General features: G+C 57.4%; 2 protein-coding genes across 5 annotated transcripts in view; one reads left to right on the top strand and one right to left on the bottom strand.

Moving 5' to 3' along the window:
- TMEM125 (transmembrane protein 125) overlaps positions 1-6,147 on the top strand; it is a 7,883-nt gene extending 1,736 nt beyond the window's left edge. The window contains exon 2 of the mRNA XM_019531264.1: positions 5,092-6,147. Coding sequence (XP_019386809.1) covers positions 5,397-6,059 — 663 coding nt within the window. The 5' untranslated portion in view covers positions 5,092-5,396 and the 3' untranslated portion in view covers positions 6,060-6,147. The remainder of the gene's footprint in view (positions 1-5,091) is intronic.
- Positions 6,148-11,577: 5,430 nt separating this feature from the next.
- Positions 11,578-19,549, bottom strand: part of LOC109307379 (E3 ubiquitin-protein ligase TRIM56-like) — a 30,439-nt gene continuing 22,467 nt past the window's right edge. For 3 of the 4 annotated variants that reach the window (XM_019531262.1, XM_019531261.1, XM_019531259.1), the window contains one exon: positions 11,578-15,797. In XM_019531262.1, the coding sequence (XP_019386807.1) occupies positions 13,727-15,784 (2,058 nt within the window). In that variant the 5' untranslated portion in view covers positions 15,785-15,797 and the 3' untranslated portion in view covers positions 11,578-13,726. Of the gene's footprint in view, positions 15,798-16,097; positions 16,116-19,549 lie in introns of those variants that run through there. The other variant, XM_019531263.1, reaches the window with a different exon arrangement.

The following is a 19,549-nucleotide window of genomic DNA, read 5'->3' on the forward strand; positions in this document are numbered from 1 at the left end:
GTAGATTGGATGCTTATCTTGCTGGGATCCTATGACCCCAGCTGACTTCCTGCCCTTTGGGCAGGGGGCTGGACTCGATGATCTCTCGAGGTCTCTTCCAGCCCTGATGTCTATGAAATCTATGAAATATATGAAATACCTAGAGAGGGAAAGATGGTAAGCTGCCTCAATTAAGTGAACCAAATCCATCTGCTTTACTATAGAAAGCATCAGCAGACAGTGAGCCTCATCACAATCACCCCTGTCCAGGAGTCCTCTGGACATGGCTGGTCCCTCTCAAAAAGGGGTGGTTGTTTGGGGCACAGTCTTGGCAGCCCCATTTCCATGTGTACCCTGGCCAGACCTGAGCAAGATGCAAAAATGGCCAGGGGCAGGGAGGAGAAATGCCACGGAGGAGGATGCTGAGCCAATCAGCTGTGTGGCTACAACAGGTGCTGTTTCCAGCTGCTCAGAAAGCACCAAGACTTGGCAGAGTTGGTGCTTTCTGCTGTAAAACAGAAGCATTTGCCTGCACTTCCTCTGGAATCTGGGGCTAGACCCACCTGGTGAGGGCATATGGCTTGTATGAGATGTTGCTGAATATGCCCTAACGGCCCCAGCGTGTTCTCATTCCCTGTTGGTTGTGTGAAAAACACATCTGAGACATGCCAAAGCAGAAGCAACTTTGGTGATGCCCCCAGGTGGCCTCCCTGGCACAACGGATGACAGCACCACCAAATGTTGTCCAGATCCACACTGCTGGGAGACTATGGTAGTACCCCCCACAATGGACAGAGCCCTGGGCAGCCCCTGAGTTTGTACCCCTCTCAGCAGGGGGCCACAGCCCTGCAGGTCCCTGCCCCACATGTGAGGGCAGGACATATTAATCAAGTTGTGAGCCAAGCACAGAACAACTGGGAGAGATGGAACCAACTGAGAGGCCAGATGGCGAGAGACCTGAGGGTCCCATCTGGTTCCATGGTCATGAGTCATGACTTGGTCTGTGGAAAGGGGCTGGGTGCATGTGTCAGGGGGAAGGAGCTGTAGCCCTCTGGGCAGAGCAGCAGGAACTCGCCTCCCAGCCATGCCCTGGGGCTGAGCCAGCTCACTGGATGTGGCAAGAATGGACCAGAGGCAAATTCCTGGAAGTCAGGCAGAAAAGAACTAGTGGGCTTGGTCGCCCCTTTTCCTAGGGGTGGAAGCCCAAGGGTAGGGCTGCCCTGTTTTCCAGTACAAAGAGCTAACCTTGGTGATTTCATAGACATTTGGGCTGGAAGGGATCTTTTGAGGATCATCAAGTCCAGCCCCCCCCACCCGAGTGGCAGGAAGTCAGCAGGGATTGTAGGATCCCAGCAAGATAAGCATCCAAATGTCTCTTGAAGGCATTCAAAGTGGGTGATTGACCTCGGCAGCAGTCTATTCCAAAACTTAGGGGCTCAGACAGTGAAGAAGTTCTTTCTTATGTCCAGCCTGAATCAGTCGCAATGGAATTTGTGACCATTCGATCTTGTCATCCCTTGGGGCACTCTGATGAACAGACGTTCCCCCAGCTCCTGATTAGCACCCCAATAAACTTATAGGTGGCCACTAGACCACCCCCCGAGCCTGCACTTTTCCAGGCTAAAGAGCCCCATAGCTCTCAGCCTCTCTTCATAAGGTCTGCTTTCCTGATCATGCATGTGGCTCTCCTCTGCACCCTCTCAAGCTTCTCCACATCCTTTTTGAATTGTGGGGCCAAAACTGGACGCAGTACTCCAGCAGCGGCCTCACCAAGGCTGAGTTCAAGGGGAGAATGACATCCCGGGATTTACTTGAGAAGCATCTGTGGATGCAAGCCAAAGTTTTGGTTGCTTTACCAACTGCAGCATCACATTGAAGGCTCATGTTCATCTTGTGGTCAATCATGACACCCAAGTCCCTTTCATCTGTAGTGCTAGCCAGCATAGCACTGCCAAGCCTATAAGCATGGTGCAGGTTTTTCCTCCCAAGGAGGAGAACCTTGCATTTTTTGGTATTGAACACCATCAGGTTCTCGTCCACCCATTTCATGAGCCTGTCAAGATCTGCCTGGATCACCCTCCTGTCTTCTGGTGTGGATGCTTTACCCCAGAGTTTGGTGTTATTGGCAAACTTAGCCAGGCCGCTTCTGACAACAATGTCCACATTGTTGATTAAGATGTTAAACAGAATAGGCCCTAGGATAGAGCCTTGTGGGACCCCCACTGGTCACAGCACACCAAGACGATTGGCTCCTGTTGACCACCACCCTCTGGGTCCTACCGCGGAGCCAATTCCCCAGCCAGCAGATTGTGGTGAGGTTGAGGCCACAGTTAGCCAGTTTAGCCAAGAGGTGATCGTGGGATACCAGATCAAAGGCTTTTCTGAAGTTAAGATATACAATGTCAATCTCTTCCTCCTTGTCCAGGTGATAGGTCACCTGGTCATAAAAGGAAATGAGATTGGTCAAGCAAGACCTACCCGCAACAAACCCATGCTGGGTATCCCTCAGGATATTGCCTTCAGCTAGTCTGTTAAGGAGGGCCTCTTTGATAATCTTTTCCAGGACCTTCCCTAGGAGAGAGGTCAGGCTGATGGGCCTGTAGTTTGCCGGATCTACTTTCCTCCCTTTCTTGAAGATTGGCACCACATTGGCCCTCTTCCAATCATCGGGCACTTCACCGGAGCACCAATAGCTCTCAAAGATCTGTGCCAGGGGCTGAGCTATGATGCTCACCAGCTCCCTGAGTACCCTGGGGTGTAACCCATCAAGGCCGGCTGACTTGAAGGTATCCCGCCTGCCAAGGTGCTCCTTCATGAGGTCAGATGAGTGACATGGATGCTGTGGTGCATGGGAGTCCACATGGTTAAGTGTGCTTGCCCTTGCATGGGGAGACATGAGATGGGGCAGCTATGTGCACAGTAGCCCAGGGAGTAGAGTGAGCATGGGGCAAAGGGGCAGCCTTGCAGCTGTAGCAGGGCAGAGGGAGAGCAACGAGACTGCACAGGGCTTCCAGGAAGAAGCCCATGACCCCCCCAGGCTCTGCCCTCTGGTCTGGATGTGGCACAGCCTGTGCAGGGTACAGTGCAGTCACAATGCCAGACAGTGTGCATGGCATCACTGCTGTCCCCATGTCAGATGCAGCAAGGCTGGTGGTCATGGCTGACATGACTGTTCCTCTGGGAACTGCTTGGAGATCTGGCCTTTTCTGGCATTCAGCCCCAGGCTCTAGAGCTGAACAGGGCTCTGTCTGTCTGCAGACCATGCAGAAATCCTGGATCCAGGAGTTCCTGTGCACTGGTCTTGTCAGTCCTGAGCGAGTTCAGCTTCCATAAGCCAGCACAGCAACAGCTTGGAGCAAAATTCATGCACTCAGGATCCTCCCTGCCACATGACCTCAGCTGGGCGCAAGCCCTGAACAGCTCTGTTGTGCACATGGTTCAGTGGTGACCTCATGCTCTCTCACAGCCAGGGTGAGACCCTGGGGGAGCTCATCCTGACACGGTCAGGCAGTGTCTGGCTCAGGCACTTGCCCACCCACCCCTGGCCACCTGCTGCAGCTGGAGAGAGGCTGCCAGGGGCCACTCTCTGTGATGCAGAAAGCACTTCCTGCAGCAGAGTAAAGCATGCCTGGCATGCCTGGCTGGGCAGCATCTATGCTGGCCTGCCGGGGTGGAGGGATGAGGGGAGACGGTTGGGAGGGACACAGGAAGCTTGGTCAAAGACTGGGGGATGTGAGGAGTCTCCCATTGTTCTGAGAATGGGAGGGAGCCTGTGCAGCCTCTTAACACTGGGCACTGTGTGTAGCAGGAGATGCCTGGTGACAGGACCACACACCTATTGCATGGGTTGTTTCCACATGGGCATACAGTGATGGGGGAAGCAGATCACAGGGTCCCAGGGCTGTGGGGCATTGGCAGGCTGTGGGGAGAAGGCCCTGCAAGTGGCACTGAAATCAACCACGTGGTTGTGGCCCCTGCTCACAAACCCAGGTCAGACCCAGTTTTACCTCTGTCATTGGCTCCCTTCGTGACCTGGGCAGGTTCTGAATCATACTGGCCAGGCTCCCTGATCCCTGCCTGGATGCATTCATCCTGCTTGCTTGCATCTTGAAAGGTTCTTTTTCCAGGGGCCACCAGGCAGTCCTGTCCCACTGCTGTCCCAGTGCTGCCCTCATCTGCATCAGTGCAACCTGAACATGGTCCGGAGGGATTGTCCACAGGAGATGCAGTGGCTTCTGCTATCAGTTGCGGGTCTTTAGGGCCAAGGCGGACAGGGAGGTAGGGCAGGCCCAGGGCTGTTGGCCAGAGCAGGAGTAGCACTGTGCAGACATGCCATGGAGGTGCAGTGCTTGGCTGCCATCCACCAGCAGTGTTACTGCATCCAGATGTTGAGCAGCTCAGGTGGGAAGGCATGCCCCAATGTGTGGAGCAAACAGGGGTCACTGAGCCTGAGCTGTCTGCTGGGAGAAGTCAGGGCTGGCGGGAGAGCTGTAGAGTGGCCAGGACACTTGGCACAAGTCCACGGGACCAAGTGGCTTTGTTCCTGTTGCAGGCATCACTGTGGCTGGGCCAGGGGCTTGGGACAGTGCCCCAGGCTGGGGGCAGCACAGGGGGACGAGGTCAGCAGCTGCTACCCAGCATTGCTCTGCGTTGTGCTGCAAGGGTTAAGTGCAGGTCCCGGCCCCCATTGTCTGTCTCAGCAGAGCCAGTTGGTGACAAGAGGCTGATGCTGATGAGGGAGCATGTGAAGCTGGAGCCTGAATGAGGCTTTATCAGGGCACAGCCCTGCCCTGCTCCATCACTGCTCCGGCTGCCAGCCCAGCTGCAGGCATCCAGGCCCTGCCAGGGATAGGAAAGTGCACCCAGGCAAGCAGCCTCGGGACTGGATGGCCCCAGCCCTGGCCCAGCAGGACACTCTAGCAGCACAGAGAGGCGGCAAGGGGGCATCCAGGCATCGCCTAGTAAGTGGAGTCCCTGGGCACCTGACCAAGACTACAGGGAGCCGGTCTCCACAAGAGGAGCCTAATCCTGCCCCCAGAAGAAGGACCCTGCGTGGGGGGCAAGTGGGGTGTGGATCCTTCTGACGTCTGCTTCTTTTCTGGCTGTTTCCAGGTGATTTAACCCAGCAGGGCAGGGCCTGAGACACAACCCCCCGCCTCCCCTCCACCAGCTGTCTGGAGGAACCTCAGGCTGCTGTACTGGGGATGGGGCTAAGCCCCACGGTCCTGCCAGGATTCCTAGCAGGCAGACAGCAGCTCCCAGGGCTGTCCCAGGCACTGTGGCTCTGACAGTCCATATCCAGGGGCACCACAGCAGGAGACTGAGAGCCACCTGCACCTGAGGACATGCTGCAGCCCTCACCGGTACCACCACCGTCACTGTGATCCCTGCCACGCATTCTTTCCCCAGAGCTCGCCATGCCAGAGCTGGAGCAGCTCAGTGCCCCCAGGGCGCCTGCAGATGCTGGCCACATCCAGAGGAATCTCCTGGAGGAGCACGTGGAGCTGTGGTGGTTCCAGGACCCAAAGCGGTCGATCCTGTGCTACGGTGTGGCTGTGGTGTTGATCCTGGCCTGTGGTGCCGGGGGCATTGTGCTACTCTACAGCACCAGCAGCCGGTCTGGGGAGTGGCGGCTGGCGGTGGGCACCACACTGTGCCTCCTGGCCCTGCTGGTGCTACTGAAGCAGCTGCTGAGCTCTGCCATCCAGGACATGAACTGCATCCGCAGCCGCAACCAGATCGAGCTGCTCAAGAGCGGTGGCTTCTCAGACTGCATCATGCTGCTGCTCAGTGCCCTGGTGTTGCTGGTGTGCGGCGTGGTGCTCACCATCCTCTCCACCACCACCATGCAGCTCAGCCCTGCCCGGCCCCTGGCCAGCATGTTCACTAGCGGTGTTGTGCTGGTGGCCACAGGGGCAGCCATCCTGTTTTGCCTGCTGCTCTACCTCCTCTGGATGTCCTGCTGCCCCCCTGTGCCCCGTGACCTGGACTCCAGAGACATCAGCGTCTTCACCATCTCAGGGCAGCTTGCTGCTAACCGGCGCCTACCTGCCACCTCCAGCATGGCCAACCTCATCTGACCCTGGCCCCCAGCCATCCCTTCCTACACAGCCAACCTCACTTTACCTTGGGGGGGGCTGGTCTCACATGGCTGAGTGGGTCATGTCTGCAGGGGGGGGCGGGTGCTGGGCAAACTAGCACCATGCACAGCTTGTCCTAAAGGCAGCAGAATTTGGACTTTACCTCAGGCTATGAGCCCTGTGGGGAGTGGGCATCTCTGGCCTGTCAGGTCTGACTGAGATGTTGCAAGTGGGCATCTGACTGAGATGCTATGAGAGTGAACCGCCCCCCCCCCCCTTCAGACACCCCAGGCAGAGAACGGTGTGTGGTGGGAACATGGCCAGGGGCCCTGTGACCCATGACAGGGGGAGGGCAGTGGTGCATCCAGGCATGTGGCTGGGGGGTGCTGGCCCAGGGGTGTTCATGTGGGATTTTCCTGGGGCATGTGACTAAGAGGCATCAGTGCTCAGTATGAGCTGGGGGCAGTTGTCTGTGTGGTAGCTTCTGGGGCATGGGATGTCTGAACTGGTGCAAGTGATGTCTATGCTGTCAGGGTGAGGCTGGAGCTCTGTGGCTCAGCACTGGGCATGTCCTTGTTTTGCCTGTGGCGCGGGGTGCAGAGAGCCATTATTATAACTGCAAGCCTGGCCCCGGGGGAATCCGTGGCCTCTGATGTCCACTGATGGATTGTGGCAATGTAAATCTGGACTCGGAGCTGGGGCACAGGCAGGAAGGGCAGCTGCTGCAGTCAGGTGCAAGAGCTTAGCTTTCAGCACAGCACCACAGCAGCTCTGCCAGTTGCTGCCCTGGGCACCAAGCCTGTCGCTAGGGACAGGGTACCCAGGCCATCAGCCCATGCCCTGCACTGCACGGATGCCTTGTAAATCTGTTCAGCCACTGGCCCTCCTGCCAGCCATGTGTGTCCGTGGGCCGTGCCTGGCCTAGCCCGATCTAGCAGTATCAGCTTCTGCCTGTGGCTGTGAGCTTGCCCCTGCAGCATCTGGGGGGGGGAGTTCAGCCTGACTGTGCTCTGAGTTGCAACCCCTCACTTCTGTCCTCAGGTGCATCCCTTCACATGTGCAAGCCTCTCCCTCTGCCACCCATCCTCAGCCAGTCTCCGACCTTCCACTCAGCTTGTCCACCCAGAATGTGACCTGGCCCTGGCCCACTTTGACAACCCGCTCTCCCATCCCCTCCCCACCCGGCCCACAACTTGCTGCTCTCTTGGGGCTGCAGCTCCTGAGCCCAAGTGCAGTGCGGCAGGGACAGACACCTATGGCCACTGAGCTCTGTGCAGTGGGACCACTCCCTCCACGTTCTGGGCCATGGCACAGCCCCAAGCTGCATTGTTCACCCTGCAGCCATGGCATCTTCCCAGAGTGCTGCTCTGCCTTGGTCTCCTGGTGCTTACCTTCAAACCTCTGGATTCCCCAGGTTAAAATGTAGCACCTCTGTTGAGTGCAATAGCACTGCCCCACCCTTGCTCCCACCAGCCAGGGAGGGGAGGACCGGTGAGCACAAAGATGATGTGAATCACCCAAGGGCACAGAGCAGCTTGGTGTCAGGGCTGGGAACAGTACTTGCAGGAGGAAGGAGCCTGGCTGTGTCTGGCTGGCCAGGAGTGGGTGTGCAGTGATCTCCCCCAATGCCCAGCTGTATCCTGGCTGCACAGTGCATCTGTGTGAGTGAGAGTATGCGTGTGCACGGGAATGCCTTCCTTGACACTGGTGCCTGTCTGCTGAGGGGGATGCCTCTGCCTGCTGCGTGGAGACACCATGGTTTCCAGAAGGAGGCCCACCTGCAGCCCTGACATATTTGCCCCAAAGCCACCTTGCTGGTCTCTGTACCATCACATGTGATGCCTGTGCCTCCTCTGTCCCCACTGGCTCATCTCTGAGGCCTTCCCTAGTGCCTTGGATGTGGCTGAGACCTGCCTGGACAAGTATCTTGAGAAAAGCCTCATGGGAGTAAGCATAGGTTCGAGGGCACTGGCTTCCCTGGCCTACCCTGCCAGCCTTTCTGTCTTGCTCACTCGGGTTTGGTATCAGGAAGAGAAATGTAATAAAGTTGCTGAATCATGCATGTGGCCTTGGTCTGGATCCACCCACTGGGCACAGTCTGCGGCTCCTGGCAGCCAAGTTGGGGCAAGGGCTGTGGTAGCGCCGGCCCGGTCCAGGCAACTGTCCCGAGACTTTGCTGCATCGCCTGGGCAGGGGGCTGTGGGGTGAGCCAAGCCAGGTGGAGGCAAGACGCAGCAGCCCTGCCTGCTGCCTGCTGCCCTCCTGTTGTTCCTTCCAGGGGCCCCTGCCAAGCCCTGAGCAGTTGCATGCAGACAGGGAACTGTTCCAGTCCCTGAAGGAGTCCCCAGAAACCTGCACTGCTGAAGTGTGCCACGACTTAATGGTCATACCGATCCCTTGGTCCCATTACTGGGGCACCTGCTGCCCTGGGTGAGAGCAGTCCTAGTCAAGTGCACCCTGGCCCTGTCCACTTGATGCTGCAGCAGTGAGGGGAGCCCCTGGGCTCTGCCTGCAGAGCTCCTCCTGCCTGTGCCCAGGCAGCCTGGGGCCCAGCAGTGCAAACAGCTCCACGCAAGACAATCCACATAGAATCATAGAAGTAGGGTTGGAAGGGACCTTGTAGATCTTCAAGTCCAACCCCCTGCCTGGGCAGGAGAAAAGACTGGACTCAAATGAGCCCAGCCAGGTAGTCATCAAGCCTCTTCTTAAAGATCCCCAGGCTAGGAGCCAGCACCACTTCCCTTGGAAGTTGGTTCCAGATCCTAGCCGCCCTAATTGTGAAGTAGTTCTTGCAGATGTCTAATCTAAATCTACTCTCGAATAATTTGTGTCCATTGTTCCTTGTCATGCCAGGGGGTGCTAGGGGAAACAGTGTCTCCCCTAAACCCTTCTGGTCCCCCCTAGTGAGTTTATAGACAGTGACCAGGTCCCTTGTAGGGTCTGCCCTGTTGTCCCCAGATCATGCGGGTGGCCTCCTCTGGACCCTTTCAATGTTGTCCACATCCCTCCTGAAGTGCGGTGCCCAGAACTGGACGCAGTACTCCAGCTGCGGCCTGACCAGTGTTGCATAGAGGGGGAGGATCACCTTTTTGGCTCTACTTGAGATGCACCTGTAGATGCACGACAAGGTCTGGTTACTCCTGCCAACTGTGACCTCGCATTGTCGGCCCATGTTCATCTTGGAGTCAGTAATGACTCCAAGATCCCTTTCTGCCTCCGTGCTCTCAAGAAGGGAGTTTCCCATTCTATAAGTGTGCTGCTGGATCCTGCTGCCTAAGTGCAGACCCCTGCACTTGTCAGTATTGAAACGCATCCTGTTAATGTTAGCCCACTCCTGTAACCTATCCAGATCTGCTGCAATCTTTCCCTCCCTACTAGCGTGCTCACCTCACCCCAAATTTTGGTATCATCAGCGAATTTAAACAGATTGCTTTTCACCCCATCATCCAAATCACTGATGAAGAAATTGAACAGCGTGGGCCCAAGGACTGAGCCCTGGGGGACTCCGCTGCCCACTTCCCCCCCAGGTTGAATATGACCCGTCCACCACCACCCTCTGAGTACGACCCTTGAGCCAATCTGCAATCCATCTGACTGTGTAGGAATCAATGCCACAGTCGCCTAGTTTTTTAAAGAGGATGGGGTGGGACACGGTGTCAAAGGCCTTGCTGAAGTCTAGAAAGACTACGTCCACAGCGACACCTGCATCCATTGCCTTTGTGACCTGATCATAAAAGGCAATTAGATTGCCTGACATGACACCTCCCCGGGCCCCCCCACCCTCTGGTTGCTGCTTTCCTCATCCCCCACTGGGGAGTGCACAAACGAGAGTTCAGACACCAGAACACGAAGCTTCCAGCTCTGTTCCACCTTCCTCCCCTATGTCAGCATTGTCCTTGGGTGGGTGGGGTCTCTACCCTGAGCCAGGTCTGCTTCTTCCAGCCTGTTTGGAAAGGACTCCAGGGACAGGCCCAATGTGAGTGCCAGATAAGGAGTGAACAATGAACCCATCTGTGTGGACAACATCTGTGTTTCTGAGGTGTCCAGCTCTCAGCAAATTGGAAAGTTAGACTAGAGCTAACAGGATGACATTCAGCGTGGACAAATGCATTAGGTACAAGACATGGAGGTGATCACACCTCTCTACTCAACACTGGTCAGGCCTCACATCGATACTGCGTGGTTTGGGGCTCCACATTTTAAAAAGGATGTAGAGAAGGTCCATTGCAGCAAAAAAAAAAAGGATCAAGGGCTTGGAAGGCAAGTCAGATCAGGATAAGCTGAAGGAGCTGGGCATGTTCAGCTTGCATAAAAGGCACTTAAGAGGAGACATGACAGCAGTCTGCAAAAACTTGAATGGCTGCAATGGAGAAGAGGAAAAGCACCTTTACTGTTTTGCTGCAGAGAGGAGGATGCAGACCAATAGTTGGAAGTTGCAGCAAAGTAAGTTTATATTGGATAACTAGAAAACCATCACTGCAGGAAAAGTGAGGCAGTGGAACAGATTGCTGGGAAGGGCTGGATTCTCCATCACCAGAGGGGTTCAAGCAGCAGTTGGACAGCCCCTGATCAGGGATAATCTAGGCATGGTGATGCCTATGTGCTACTATAGGTATTTCCCTTGTTTCTGGGCTTTACTGGTTCCCCTCCCAACCCCACTTCTGCTACATCAAGATGTTTTTAAGCCTTCCCCAAGGCACTGGGCTCTGGCTGCAGCCCAGGCTGGGGACTTTTAACTGGGCTGAGCCAATGCTTCTGCTGGGCCCAAAGTCAGTTTCCTGGCTACAGGGTCTTAACCTTCTGCTCAAGGTCAGACTGACACCACATTTGGGAATGGAAAGGAATTTTACCCCATGGTCAGATGGTACAGACTGGGGGCAGGGGGCACTGCCTTCCTCTGTAGCAGGGGACATGGTCTTTGCCCAAGACCTACCTCCATGCCCAGAGCATATATTGATAACTTTTTATAGAAGCAGGACACTGGCTGCTTTGCCTGTGGCAGGCTCCGGTGTTAGGTCCATGGTGCATCAGGGTTTAAGGCAGTCTTATGCAGTTTAAAGTATGGTTGTCTGGGCTGGTTTGGACAGGGCTGATCCTGCCTCAGGCAGGGGTTGGGCTAGATGTGACCCCTGGAGGTTCTCTATGACCTCCCCCTCCAACCGCCAGTCTTGCTGGCTCTCCTCTACCTCAGCAGCAATGGTAAAGAGGCTGCTCCTGGACTTGCTGCTCACAGCTTCCAGGAGCACACTCTGCATTGGTTGTTCCCAAGAGGGCTTTGGGCTCATCTACTCAGACCTTGCAGGCAGAACCTGACGCTCCTGGAGCCGGTCCCCAAGCCCCCCGGGCCTTGCTCCCGCTGCCAGGGGTTGAGGGCAGGGCTGCACATCCACAGGCAGAGACTGCAGCCAGGCAAGTGGGAACACTCCCCACACTACAAAAGTGCAGAAGCTGACACATCTGTAAACACTAGTGGTAGAGAACATGGCCCCAGCATGCCATAAAGGAAACTTGCACATCCTGACAGGGAAAGAGGAATTTATTACAAAAGAGGTACAGACTTGAGGTACAAAAGAGGTACAGGCTTGGAACCCAGCCTCCCATTCCCAGCTCCATGCAAACACTCCTGCAGCCTGAATGGGAGACAAGTGCTGCTGGCTGAGCATCATGACCCAGCTGGCATCTCGGTGATGAGAAGCTGCAACTCTGGGCTTTCACCATGTTTGCAGTGAGACCCACTCTAGAAAAGACAGGCTGGTCTAGGAGGATGCACAGTGCAGGCACTGCACCCCACTACCCCCTCCTCAGAGCAATGTTCAGCAGGGGGGAGGCTGGTGATGTGACACTAGGAGGAAGGTGGCAGCGGAGGCAGACAGCAGTCACACACAAGTGACAGTGGGACATGGCTACGAGTAGCCCATGGAACTCAGCTCTATGTGCAGTAGCATCACATCCTGCAGCACAGCAGGGACTGTCCCTTGGTGCCAAAGAGCAGCCCCCCTCCCTCCCACCAGCCTGCAGGGACTGAAGCCAGTCATCACACCCAGGGAGGGTAGGAGCTGGGAGCTGCACTGCCTGGCCCACACTGGCACAGCTGGCTTCAGATTGCATGTGCAGGACCCAGCTGGAGCCCAGGACGTGCCAAGTGCCTGACTCAGCTCTGCAGGGGTCCCTGAGCCTCACACATGCAGTGCATCATTGCAGATGCAGCAAGGGAGGAAGGAGAGCCCCTTCCCATGCACCTTGGAGAGGGACTAAAGAAAGGATGCAGGTGTGGTGGGGAATGATTCTGGTCATGGGAACCTTGCAGAGGCACCAGGCTCCATGTGCACCACAGCAGGAGAGAAGCGGCTTGTGTGGGCAGGAGTGCTGACTGGTGTGGACATGTGCATGGGGCATGCAAGGGAACACACATCTCCTGAAAACACAACTGATGTGGTGCCAGAAAGCACAATTGTTTAGCCTCTGGGCTTGTACAGCTCCCAGACAGTGCCCCTGCCACTGCCTCCAAGCACAAGCACTCCAGTAGCAACAAAGCTGACCCAGGGAAGAGCTCTGAGCTCCTTTGTTCTCTTGCCCACTGCCAGGCTCCTTCAAAGGACCTGCCATGGGCTTCATTCAAGCAAAGTGCAAAGACATCTTGGAAGGTGGCTCACGCTTAGCCATGCTCACTTCTGGCTCATGTGCCTGCTTGCACAGTAGTGACAGGAGATGCTGGAATGTAGTAACAACTGTGCAGTCTGCGGTCCCAAATGTACACATATGCCAAGACTGCCTGCACCCTGCTCTCCCCCAAGCACCGGCTGCACTGCCAGGGTCTGGCAGGATCATCAGGAGAGGAATGTTGGAAGCCATCACCCTCTACACCTGGGGACGGAAACTATCACTGCTGCCCCACTGGCGAGTACCCCTTCAGTCCTCACCGCTCGCACAGCAGAGGGCTTTGGGCTTGGACTCTCTGAATGCAGTCCCTTATCCAGGCAGCCTAACCACTCTCCTCAGACCCAGATCCCTCCCTCCCTGGCAGGCATTAGATTTCTTTGTCATTTCTGGTCAACCTGCTCAAGGCAATGAGGATGCTGACCCCTGCAGAGAGGAGAGGCTGAAGCTGAAGGGGTTGAGATGATGAGCTCTACGTGGAGCTGATTCTCAGTGAGACCAGTGGAGATGAAGCAGCCCTTCATCTGGGCTATGCCCCAGGGCAGCAAGTCAGAATCTGACACTTCCTGCTGGCTTATGGCTCTGAATGGTGTCAGGCTGTCATGTTACAGTGAAACAATTCAAAGACCTCCCCCAGAGCCAACTTCCAAACACAGGGCAAGCCAAGGTGTCTCTCAGCTGCTCTTTCTATAGCACAATCTGCAGGTCAGGTGGAGCTGGCTCTGCCATGCTGCAGCATCCCTGTAATCCCTGGTGTCAGGGGAGGAGACAAGCATCAGTAGCATGGACCTTGTTTCAGGTAGTGAATGATTCCCCCACTGCCCCATCATTTTCAGAGCCCTTGAAGCAGAGATTCCAGACTGGACCCCCTGCTCTGCTGTTCCTTGCTGTCCCCGCCAAGGCTCCATAATGCACCTGGAGGTGACCATGCTCATGCTATGAAGAAAAGGGCTCAGACCCAGGACTGCAGAACCAGATTTGGACACTCAATTCAGGCTCCACGGACAATGCTAGGGCCAAAAAATTTGGACATGGCAGTCTTCCCGCACCAGGACGAGGCGCCCATCCAGATCCACGGTGATGACCCGGGGCCTCTTCCGTTGCCTCTGGCTGCTCAATATCTCCTCCCCTCTCCTGCCGTCTCTTGAGAATTTAATCACCTGGAACTGATCAACCACAAAAATATTGCCGAGGGCATCCACACAGACACTGAATGGCTTCGAAAGTGGTGAGTGTGGCCCCTTCAGCACATTGAGGATCTGCCCAGACTTCTTGAGGATGAGAACCTGCTTCTTGACAAAGTCTGAGACGATGAATTCCTCCCAGGCATTGACAGCAACAAACAAGAACTTCCCATCCTCGTAATCCGGAGGTTTCACTCTGCCCACACAGTGCCCGGAGGGGCTGTACAGGGAGATGGAGCAGAGCGTCCCCTCACTGACAGCAACATAGGAGTCCTTGTAGGATGCGAGAGCATAGGAGGACTCACTTCCCCTTAGCCACAGCTTGCGCAGGAACTTGCCATCCAGCGTCAAGAAGAAGAGGTATGTGTCTGAGGAGCAGGCCAAGGTGTCTCCACAGACTGAAATACCGCAGAAGCCTGTGTCACGATCCAGCAAAGGTATTGACTTCTGGAGAACCCCTTTAATATTGTACTGCCTTATCTCCTCATTTGCCTGGTCCAGGAGGAGATAGCCATCCTTGTGTGGCAGGACTGCGATCCCCGAGATGCTAGGCTTTGAATAAGAGGGGTATTGTTCTACCTCAAAGGTACAGACACACACAGGCTGCAGCCCATGCCTTCTGCATGGGGAAAGGCTTGCCTCAGGGGTGGAAAGCACCCTCTCATCAGAGCTCAGACAGTAGTCCTCCTCTGAGTCAAGGGATGAGTCGATGTCACCATCAAATCCCTCCCTGAGTGACACAGGCCTCTTGTTGCCAGCCTCAAAAGTGTCAGCCTCCACATCTGCTTCCAGCTGCTGCCTGGGAAAAGCCAGGCTGAAGAGTGCTGCTTCTGAGCGCCCCGTCGGCTTGTCCCAGGAAATGGTCAGTTTAGGGACTTGCCTCTTTAGCTCCTGTGGGGTGTATGCCTGGAGTTCCTGGATCCTGTTCCTTATCATACCCTCCAAATGGAGGATCTCATAATCCTTCCCCACATCCAGGATCCTCTGGGAGAACTCCCTTGTGCTGATGGCTTTGTCTCTCTGGTTCTGCAGCTCCTCCTTCACCTGCTGATACCTCTCCATCTCCAGGGTCAGGAAAGCTGACAGCTCGCCCAATGCAGCGTCCTTCTGGGCGTGGAGGTAGGCACTGAGGTCTTCCACATATTTAGTGATCGTCTCCTTGATGTTCTTACCTGCTGCTTCCAGCATGTCCATTGCCATCCACACAGTCTTCTCCTGCTCAGAGATGCCAACAATGGTTCCCCCCAGGCTCTCGATCAGTTGCTCCACAGCAGGCCGCTCCCGCTGCACGGCGCTGGCCATGGACACCACCTTGTGCTCAAAGTGGTCCAGCATGCGGCAGTCCCTGCAGATGGGAGCACCACAGGTGTCGCAGAAGAACCGCAGCGCTTCCTGCTGGTGGTCCTGGCAGCACAGCTCCTGCAGAAGCCTCAGCTCGGCATCATGCTCCCCAGCAAAGAACTGCTCCAGCTTCACCACCTTGTGGTGCAGGGTGAGGCGGGAGCAGCAGTGGCCCTGTGCGCAGGTCTGGCACAAGAAGTCTTTGCAGTCCAGGCAGCGGGCGGTGGCAGGCTGGGTCCTCTGGGCGTCGGAGCAGATGGTGCAGGCCAGGTCACGCTTGTGCTTGAGCTGGAATAGCTCCAGGAGGCTGTTGATGAAGAAGTTGGTTTTCAGAGCAGAGGCCCCGCCGGGGGTGTCCGTCTTCAGCCGGCACTCCGGACAGTGCAGGGCTCCATCCTTCAGCAGTGGCTCCAGGCATCGCTGGCAGTAGCTGTGGAGGCATGGCAGGATCTTCGGCACCATGTACAGCTCATAGCAGATCTTACAGGTCAGGAAATCCTCCCGGATTAAATCCTGCAGCGATGCGGAGGCCTGAGCCATCATCCCCCACCGAGACCTGCCAACAGCACCACAGCTGTCAGGAGCTGCCCTGCTTCTGCACTCGGGTCCGAGGAGCCTCGCGCTGACCTCCCCTCAGCCCCGCTCACTCCCCCAGGAGCCCCGCACTGACCTCCCCTCAGCCCCCGCCAGCCCCGTCCATTCCCCCGGGAGCCCCGCGCTGACCTCCCCTCAGCGCGCAGGAGGCAGGACGCGGGCGGGAAGCGGAGGGGAGGGGGCGGGTCCGGGCCGTGCCTTAGGGCCTGCAGCTCCGCCGCGCGCGCCCCGGCCACCCCCCCTCCGACGGAAAAGGCCCCACCTCTCGATGTGGCAGCACTCGCCCCGCGGCTGCGCTCCGTTCTCCGCGGGCCGCGCGTGACGTCACGTCCGGGAGCCGCTCTGTCGCGCACGCGCTATGCTGGCCGGCGGGGGGAGGTGCAGGCCCCGCGCGGAGGCGGCGAAGGCCGCGGTGCGAGCGCGCCGCCCGATGGGGCGGGGATCGCTTCCTCCGCCGCGCGGGGCCTGACCGCCCAGCCCGGAGCTGCGGGTCGGCCCCGGCAGAGCAGCGGCCCAGTCCAGGCTACAGCCGTGGCCCGGGCCCGACACACGCAGAGCCCCGAGGCCGTCCTGCTGCACGCCGAGCAGCGCTCGCATTCAGGAGCGGCGGGGCAGCGCGGGCGCCGGCCGGTCGCAGCGCTTACCCACGGGCTGGTGCCCGGCGCTGGCGGCAGGTGGACGCCCGCCGGGCCGGGCCGAGCGGGGCCGCCGGCAGGGGAACCCCGGGGGTTGGTGCCTTGGTGAGACCCGGGGTTAGACATGAGCTGTCTGCAGGGGCGGACGAGTTCATCCCCTGGGCCCGGGGTCATCGTTACCGACCTGTTCGAGCCGGGCCGCCCCAAGGGAGCCCACTCCCGTCCCGGGCAGGTTGGAGCCGCTCTGAACGTGTCTGGCTGCAGCTCTCAGATCGTAGAGGAGTCCCAAGCCCTCAGTGATTGCTAATCCAGCTGCTTGGGGAAACACCGGACAGTGGATCGGGTGGCCTGATGCCCTTCCTGAAGCCAGGGGGAGAAGGCCCCCCACCAACCACCACTGCAGCGGGAGGTGTCTGGGCCTCTGGGCACAACCCTCAGAGGCAGCCACAGAGCACGGCCTGGACCCTGCCCCTGGATGGGGACGGGGAGCCAGTGCAGGTGCAGGCACCCGTGGTGCAAAAGTACACCAGAAATGGTTCACCATCACCAGTTCTAAGAGGTCATGGCAATTGCACAGGGGTCACCTCATGTGTTACTAGGGACTGATTTGAGGGACTGATTATGCTCAGGGGCAACCAACATGGGTTCATTAGCGGCAGGTCCTGTCAGACCAACCTGGTGGCCTTCTACAACCAGGTCACCAAATCCCTATATACGGGGGTAGCAGTAGATGTAGTCCTCCTGGTCTCTCACCCCGTTCTCATTAAGAAACAGGGGGAACTGTAGTATCGACACCCACACAGTCAATGGGTCACCAACTGGCTGGAGGGCTGCACCTAGACCGTGGTGGTGGAGGGGTCATTTTCGACCTGGAGGGATGTGGGCAGTAGGGTCGCCCAGGGCTCAGTCCTGGGCCCACACTGTTCAACATCTTCATCAGTGACTTGGACGAGGGGGTAAAAAGCACCCTGTTCAAATCTGCAGATGACACTAAGATGTGGGGGATTTAGGCATGCTAGAAGGGAGCAATAGGCTGCAATCGGACCTAGACAGGTTACAGAGGTGGACGGATGAGAATAGGATGGGATTCAACACTGACAGGTGCAAAGTGATGCACCTGGGGAAGAACAACCTGCACCATATCTGCAGGCTGTGGAACTCCCTTCTCTTCTGCCTCTGTGCTAATAAGGATCTTGGAGTCATCATTGGTGCCAAGATGAATATTGGCAGGCAGTGTGGGGATGCAGTCAGGAAGGCCAACTGCACCTTGTCATGCATCCATAGATGCATCTTGAGCAGGTCCAGGGAGGTGATCCTCCCTCTCTGTGCGGCACTGGTCAGGCCGCAGGTGGAGTACTGCATCCAGTTCTGGGCACCACACTTCAGGAGGGATGTGGACAACATGGAGAGGGTCCAGGGGAGGGACACTCACATGATCAGGGGGCAGCAGGGCAGGCCTGTGACAGGGGTGCCACTTTTGGAGCCTCTCCAGACACGCGGCTCTGCCCCCCTGTAATGGGCCGACCGCCCACCTATTCTCGCTTGCCATGCCTTCATCTTATTTATAAGTGATGGATAATTGGAATTAGCGGGAAGCTGCCCATTCGTGCGCGCCCCGATGATGGGGGGCGCTGTCTGCGGCTCCTTTTCCTCCCCTGCACCGCAGCCCAAACCTCGCCGATGGTGCCAGTGTAATCTGTCCTGGGCCATGTTATTATGCCACGGCCCGTTGTCTGCCTTCAGGGCCCCTTGCCACCCCTTCTCCCTCTCGGGGCTCCTCATCGCCCCTCCTCACCCTGAGCCCCTCACTACCCCCCTAACTCCGGGGCTCCTCACTACCCCCCTAACTCCGGGGCTCCTCACTGGTGCCCCTTTCCGGCACCTCCGGGCTTGCTGCACAACCTGCGCCCTTTTACTGGTGCCTCTGGGCTGGTCATGCACCTGGCAACACCCCCGCTGGGCCCTGTTTTGCGCTTCCCACGCTCCTCGTCCTCTCTGGGGCATCTCACCCCCTCTGGGCTTCCCGCCCTCTCTGGGCCTATGCCGCTCCTCTCGCGCTTGTGCCGCATGCCCTCTAGGCCTGTACTGCGCTTCCCGCACTTCTCACCCCCTCTGAGGCCTGTGCCGTGCTTCCTGCACTCCCTCACCCTCTCAGGGCTTACGCCGTGCTTCTCGCCCTCCCGGGGCCTATGCCGCGCTTTCCGCGCTGTGCCACACCTCTCACGCTCCGGCTGAGGTGGCCCATAGCCGTGCCTGACCCTTCCTCCGGGTCGTGTGCCCTACTGGGCAATCGCCCTTGCGGGCTGGGGTCCCAACCCCACATGCCAAGCACTTCTCCGGCGCTCTCCCCCTGTGACACCAAACACCGTGCCACCCTGACACCACTTGCTGTGCCCCTAATGGGCACCAGGAACCCCCAAACTACTGGGGAGCCCCCACGAGGCCTCCTCACTCCCCTACAGTCTCACCCAGTCCTCCAGTATAACCATAACTAAACCATGAGCCAGACAGCTATAACACAAACACAAGAAGCCTCCTGGCTTGTAACCCTAAGTCCACACTCACTCAGCTCTTCACCAGACCCCATCTCATCATGCGGCCAGTCAGGCTGTAACCCTGGACTCTGTCTGATTAGCTCGCGCCGCGCCAAGCTCCTGCTCCTGCTCCTGCTCCTGCTCCTGCTCCTGCTCCTGCTCCTGCTCCTGCTCCTGCTCCTGCTCCTGCCAGGAGGGAACTGGCCCTAGCCTTAGCCTTCTCTGTTTATAAAGGCCAGGCCCTGCCCCCTGGTGGTCAGCTGACCCACTCTTTTACCATGGTAACTCTCACCTGCTGCCCTGCTGAGTGGCAGCTTAGCCCATTCACTAGCATTCAGTAGCAGGCGCCCTAGTGCCCTGCTACAAGGCCCTATGAGGAGAGGCTACGGGACCTGAACCTGTTCAGCCTCCACAGGAGAAGGCTGAGGGGGATCTTGTGGCCTGCTACAAACTAGTCAGGGGGGATCAGCAGGCACTGGGGGAGCACTGTTCCCCCGAGCACCGCCAGGAGTGACCAGGAATAACGGTCACAAGCTGGCAGAGGG

Source organism: Crocodylus porosus, unplaced genomic scaffold (assembly GCF_001723895.1).
Source record: "Crocodylus porosus isolate Cpor-Errol unplaced genomic scaffold, CroPor_comp1, whole genome shotgun sequence".
Lineage (NCBI taxonomy): Eukaryota > Metazoa > Chordata > Crocodylia > Crocodylidae > Crocodylus > Crocodylus porosus.